Source organism: Lygodium microphyllum, chromosome 8 (assembly GCF_053477565.2).
Source record: "Lygodium microphyllum isolate KBCC chromosome 8, Lygodium_microphyllum_v1.1.10, whole genome shotgun sequence".
Lineage (NCBI taxonomy): Eukaryota > Viridiplantae > Streptophyta > Polypodiopsida > Schizaeales > Lygodiaceae > Lygodium > Lygodium microphyllum.
This window is the reverse complement of record NC_141142.1, coordinates 1822088-1829028: the sequence shown is the minus strand read 5'-3', so window position 1 is coordinate 1829028 and position 6941 is coordinate 1822088. Positions and strand designations below refer to the sequence as shown.

Genomic DNA, 6941 nt, shown 5'->3' with positions numbered 1-6941 from the left:
CACCAAAATTTTATGGGTAAGCCTTATCACATTGTGTTGGTTAAATGGGTATTTCCCCAATTTCTTCATAAGTTTGACCTCATGATAGAAATTTTGAGCATCATGCATACCCATGTATTCTTTTGTAGTACATCACTATCAAAAAGCTTTGAATTCTCCAGCCACCTTGTCTCAAGGCACAACAATTCTATCTCGCATCGGGACTAGCTCTATTTGCCATGTCACTTTTCCAACTAGTCTCTATTGACACCTCACAACTTGAAACATCCATCCTTCTCGCTTTCTTCACTTACAAATTTGATATTGTTATGTTCTTTTTCTTTATTATCTACCCCCAATTATAAGCTTCAATGAGGGACCTTTTGTACATAACATTAGAAATTTTGATTGGATTGGTATGGATCATAGGTTACAAGTCGATAGATTCAATTCATCACATGTGATGATTGGGAAATGGAGTGCCATTTTCGTATAAAATCATAACACATGTACACTTCTAGGTTTGTTTCTTATACTAGTATAACCATCCCAAAAAAAAAATCATAGAGACATTGAAAGCATATAATATATGTGCACAATTGGCCTTGGTCTAGTTCAAGAGCATATAGAGCATTTACAACTTGTACTTATATATAAGCTATGTGTACACTGTGGTTATCCAACAATGATTTCATGTCAAAGGGATATGTTGTTATCTACTACAAGGTTCAAAAAGTGAAAAATGCTTTGTAGCTATGACCAAATGTTGTAGATGTCGATTATGTAAAATATTGCGTAACAAGACAACTTTGATTGAGTAACTAAACAACTCTTGTACCGGCTACTCGTTGAGTATGGTCCACAATGAAGATGGATCCATAAGCTTGTCCTTCCTTGTCAATATGGGGCACTACTTTCAAGGGCCTGAGGGGATGCTCAAAGCTTCGAAGGCCTTCATCACTCGAGAAGTAACACCCTAGTCCAACACACAAGCACACATGCATGTTATGTTTGTATGGCTTGAATGAACCCAAAAAAAAATCCTACTAAAGCAAAGATAAGAATGCTCTTGCAAGAGTTGAATGGAAATAAGTTTAATGATTACTATGCATACTCTGAGCTCTGTGAGCTTTGCTTGCAAGCATTGCTCGGGTATGGTGTATATAATTTGAGCTCTTCTCTTGGCTTCGATTAGTTTGTACAAACTAGGTTCAAATGAAAGGGGAATTTTTTGACTTAGAGCAAATGACTAGAACCATATTTTCTTTAATAGTGTATGATTTGGGGTTTTCTTTCAATAGGAATTTGTATGTTTGCACTTAGCACATTTCTCTTCGAAATTATTTATGTGGACATTCAAAAGGATGAATTTTTTTGCATCAAAAGACACTTTTGATCATAATCCTTCCATGTCCCTTAAGCTCATAGCAATGCATGATTAGCTAAAATGTTGATTGATGATACCTTGTGGGAAAATTGCAAAGGATGTTCCACAACTAGCCTTGATGAGCTCTTCATCATCTGAAAATGCAATGGAGCCGTTGGATGTGGATCCCCAAAACAAGGGCACCTTACCATGCGAATCCTAATCCTCCAAACATAGTTACCACCAAATATCAGTAAAATAAGTTATTTAGTAAATCAATGTCTAAAGGAAGCTTAAATTGAATCAAGGCAAGAGAAACTTAGTTGTGCGTGTAGCTTGCCAATAGTATCATCAATGTGCTGAATGCTTATTGATTTGGAGAAAGGAAAGGGTAGCCATCCATGTGGGTGTTGCTTATGACCTTTTTAATCTATTTAAAGTGATCAAGACTTTGATGTTCATTGATGCATGAAAGGAGTGAATATTCACATTAACCGTGTTTCAAGAAGGGTGTCCAACTATCCCTTTATGAATATGAAGCACATATCTCCTCTTAAAGTGGGCCCAAAAAGAAGAATGAAGGGACGACTATGATTCTATGAACTATGTTGGGATGAAGAGTTGCCCTAGTGCTCTCTAAAGAGGGTGCCTACTCTAGATGAGACATATATTAAGAGTTTTTTATAAGTGAAGCCCAAGGTTTAATGGATGCTTTAGACTTGGAAGACTTTCCAACAACATCTTCTTGAATTATAAAACTCTTTTTAATTGCATGGTCCTTATAAGTGATGTGAAGGGCCTACCCATGGCATCTAGTGGGCCCCCGCCCACTAGAAGCCATTGCTCTGGCAAATGTTTAAGAAATTACCACGGCAACGAAGATCTTGCGAGTGTTTAGATCATAGAGGAGGAAGGCAAAGGGGCCACTAAGGTCGCCCACCACCTGGTGGGCAGGGTAGGGCGCCCGGTCACGCAGAGCCCTATAAGCCTCAATCACGAGTAAGGGCTCCTTCACACCCTTGGAGAGCCCATATCTTTGCCTCACCACTCCCAAGTTGTCCAACCCACCTTGGAAAAGGCAAAATATATCATCCGAGGCCGCAAAAGACCTGTAAAGCAAAAGGCCAATGAATCATCTGAAGTAATCTCTCATTATATCAACTTGTGAAATTGGACGTCCCTAGTCATCTTATCAATTTGTGAAATTACTGTGAAACTGGATAATCTCGGGTGAATTGTTGAAATCTTGATGTCAACCGAAAGTATTGAATTAATCGAAGCTTAATGGCCGAAAGCAGGATGATTAATGATCATAATTAGTCTACCTGGGCGTAAGGAGGGTTTTCTCTCTCTCGTGGCTGTAAGCCATGCAAGAGACTTCATCAAATCGCAGGTGGACAGCTTGAGGGAAGCTGGAGAGGAACTCCTGCAGTAGATCATGGTTGCTCTTGCAGCCGGATTGCATGGTATAAGCATCATGGCGATCAATGAATACACTGGCAGGCCCGTGGGCAATTTTCTTGTGGAAGATCGCCAACATGTTGGAATGATTCCTCCTGATATGCGCCTTAATCAAAGGCTTGGGCTTGAAGGTTAGTTATGAGCGCAGCGCCACACAGAAGGGAGCATACAAACTCGATAATGGACGAGGCAGGAAAACAACATGCAGGGACAGGAAAGGAGGATTAAGAAGAAGAAGAAGACGACGACGACGACGACGACGACGAGATGGGAGCTCCGGCATTAAAATTACAGTGCATCGATTGAAAAAATGGCGCCTTAAAAAAATCTCAAGAGTACAGACGGCTCCCAGTGACTTGGAAGTAGCTTTCAGACATCCAAAAGCCTTTTAATTTGCGGATAATATTATGGCTTCCCATTATTTATCCATATATATTATGTCCTGGAAATTGTAGTTTATTTCTTGAAATATAATTTATATATCCTTATATTATTCTGCCAGATAATACGATATCCTTCAACTTCCCTCCTTTCTTTTCTTTTCCTTTTATCCTTTTTTTTTTTAAATGTCGTCCACATTTTGATGGGATCGTTTCTGGATGGAGATGCTGATTGTCGCAGAAAGTGCTTGGTGACACGACAAAGGCAACTTGCAAGGTTCCGATAAAGGTTTTAAGGTTATAGAATATGCATATTAATATAACGTCTCGTCTATTCCCCCCAATAGGGAAATGTCGGAAACGCATTGGAAATTTAAGAGCGAGAGAAGATAATAAAATGGTGAGTGGTGGAGATTCCCATTTTGTCAATCCTTTTCTTTCTTTCTCCAATAATAAGACAATAGTCCAAGGTCCCCTATAAGTTACAACCATTCATGCTAGACCCTACCTAGCTACACACACACACACAAGCTAGTGTGTGTTGTATAGAGGGATGAAAGAGAGCCCTCCAAGCTGCCCAAATTGACCGATTAAGATTGCCTAGTTATGCCAATATTTTATGGTTTAAAGACTCAAATTTTGATATCATTTTCTTTTCAAAAGGAGGACCTGTTCAAACCTATAGCAAAATCGTATGAAGCTTGAGATATCTAGAGACAAATAACAAATATGTAAGTCTTTATTTGCATCAAAAACTAGAATCATTTTCAATGGTGGTCAAAGGAACCAAAACTCACACCTCTTGGTGGACCTCTTCTCTACTTAGGTTGTAGATATCTGAGGTCACAGGGTTGTGTTTTCTAAGTTAACCAAAGGATTGGATGGTGAGAGCAAAGATAATCCTTTGTTCACTTGGCATAATAAGTACTTGGATGCTCAACTTGCGTGTTGTAATGCATATGGTGATGGATGGTGGATCCTCCCCAATCCAAGATACAAAGCTATGGAGGTAGTTTCTTACTCTAATCGTGTGCCTATTACATGTAGATTGAAAAGTGTGAAGAGGGCTAATAAAGGGCCCTCACCCTTTAAGCCCAACCTTACTTTTTTGGAGCTGCAAGATTTCATAAGTCAAGTTAAGGTGGCTTGAAGGGTCTTGCAAAGCCTACTAAGAATCTTGTTGTGAACTAGGAGCATTGCCTTCAAGAAATCACAACAATATCGAAGAAATATGGGTGCCATAAAGCTCACATGGGGGGCAAAGGAAGGCTATATAGTGTTTCAACATCTAGAAATAACATGCTCTTTGTGGATGTCCTAGCAATGTATTTCTACTTCATTCATTGTAGGACATTGAAGTATACCTTTAAAATGTGGGGAATACCAGAAATTCAAATGCTAAAATGATGTTGATTGTCAAATGGGATGTGGAAGGTGAAGCACCCAATAAACATTATTTTGCTCTCCTTCGACTGGAAGAAAAGGAGTTGCTAACCATGAAGACTCTAAGGAGAAGATGGTTGCTGCATTAATTAGTGGCAAGGACTTTCAAGTCAATAGGGATTACCAAGAGAGGCTATTGCAGTTTCTAAGTGGTTTATGCATGCAATTTGACAAGGATGTGGCAATGCTAATGCAAAGGCATTTCAATCTAGAAGAGGTAGAATTTTCCTTGAAGAAGATGAGCTCCTAGTTCTAATGGATTCCCACTAGAATCCTACATTAAACTTTGGAGAACATGTGGAGAGGATCTTATTGGATGCCAATTAAGCTACTTGAAACTAGATCCATGTCCAAATTTGTGAATTAGGAGGATTAAGGATGTTGCTTCGAATATTTTATTTGGAATGGACAATGCCTTGGCAAATGAGCGAGACTATTCACTTCTAAAGATGGATTTGGATAAAGCCTATGAAAGGAAAGGTTGGGATTTCATCCTTAATGTATTGCAATTCTTTATTTTTGGTTCCTACATAGATGCTTTATTTTCCAATGCTTCTATGGTTCTTTTCATCAATGGGTATTTTACTAATTCCTTTGACCCCAAGAGGTGAGTGAGGCAAAGATGCTCATGTTTTCCTCATTTACTCGGCCTCTCTTTTAAGGAAAATGGAGAGAAAAGTTCAACAATGTCTCATTAAAGGGATCCCCCTTCCAAACAAGAAGTCTTATAAGGCCAAATTTTTGCCAATGATTATAAACATATCATTGCAATTGAGCAACATTCTTTATTACAAAATATTGTAACATATATGATGGATTTCCTTACTTGCCAATTTCCCAAAACAACACTCATAAAATTGAGATCCTCTTTATTGGATGGACTAGCACTCTAGTATGGGTGGAGGATTTTGGATTCAAAGAATGAAAAACAAATCATTTTTTGGGTATTTAGGTTTCCTCACAAGGTTGGAAGTTAGTATGCATCAAAGGTCCATGTGGCCCCTATGAGAAGTTTGAGCTAAAATTGAGACAAGATGTTGGCATGAAATCTTCACTTTCTAGTGAACTTATTTCTTAAGGGAATACTTTCCTATTTCATTGTCCCCATTCTAAAATTCTAATCAATGCCAACTTGAAAACCTATTTAGAAGGTTTTTGTGGTCACATGTTAATTCTAGTCTTGGACTCCAATTTCTTGGGAAAACATGACCTCTCCTAAAAGTGAAGGTGGAGCTAGTTTGGAGTCTCTACAATAGAAAGCCATAAGGCTTATCCTTCACCTCCAATACAAGTGGTTCATGAAAAGTAAGAAACCTAATGGTGTAATAGTATAGGATGTTAAACTTATTATTGATTATGAGGGCTTTGTGATAACCTTGGGGAAGTTACTATATATATATATCCTCTACATCACGTGCGGTCAAGGCCTATTTGTAAATATCCTTATCTGTGAATTTTTCCTAAATAAAACATAACCCTTTTCTATTCAATCTGTAAATAATCCCTTCATATTACACCCTTCTATATGTAAAAAATGTATAACAATGGTATATTAAAAATACCTTATTTTGAACCCACGTGATGCACACATATATTCATGAGTAACTTACCCGAGGTGATAACCCACTACATATGCTCTCTCTCTCTCTCTCTCTCTCTCTCTCTCTCTCTCTCTCTCTCTCTCTCTCTCTCTCTCTCTCTCTCTCTCTCTCTCTCTCTCTCTCTCTCTCTCTCTCTCTCTCTCTCTCTCTCTCTCTCTCTCTCTCTCTCTCTCTCTCTCTCTCTCTCTCTCTCTCTCTCTCTCTCTCTCTCTCTCTCTCAAAAGCAAAGGAAAAAGGGGCTTCATGATCCTATTCAAGGAACCTTTGAGTCTAAGGCTAAAGTGGAAGCATAAAAAAGGAAAATTGTCAACATCCACCATTATGATTGATAATTCTGATGGCCTTAGTCTATGGGCGCCCCCTAGTTTTAGCCAATTAGGTCAAGAAGTGGAAGGAAATTGCATATAGAAGCTCTGTAGTAGAGAAAGTGTTATCCTCTTAGTTGACTAGTGTGTGGCACACTTGAGCAATGAGAGATTACACAATACCTCCACAATGATTCTAAAAGAGAGAGAGAGAGAGAGATTCATCTTTTTTTGAAGCATGATTTGATTGATTTGATGCATGATGTATATTTTTTAATCATGCAAGTGTTCACATAGCACAATGTGGCACATGGTGTGATTACCATGTATATGCTAGCTAGAGGGCTTGGTGGATAGCCCTATAGCCCAAATTCTAGGTCATCATAGATTGGGCAACTTCTAATAA

The 6941-nt window shown here is 38.5% G+C and overlaps 1 protein-coding gene across 1 annotated transcript; it reads right to left on the bottom strand.

Annotated features, from left to right (window-relative positions):
* Positions 1-538: 538 nt before the first annotated feature.
* LOC148031895 (stem-specific protein TSJT1-like) lies at positions 539-3105 on the bottom strand. The gene is made up of 4 exons (XM_087682468.1): positions 2671-3105; positions 2214-2454; positions 1444-1564; positions 539-955 (listed from the first exon to the last, which is right to left on the bottom strand). The coding sequence occupies exons 1-4, from the start codon at positions 2883-2885 to the stop codon at positions 801-803; spliced, it is 732 nt and encodes a 243-aa protein (XP_087538594.1). The 5' UTR covers positions 2886-3105; the 3' UTR covers positions 539-800.
* Between the last annotated feature and the right edge of the window lie 3836 nt (positions 3106-6941).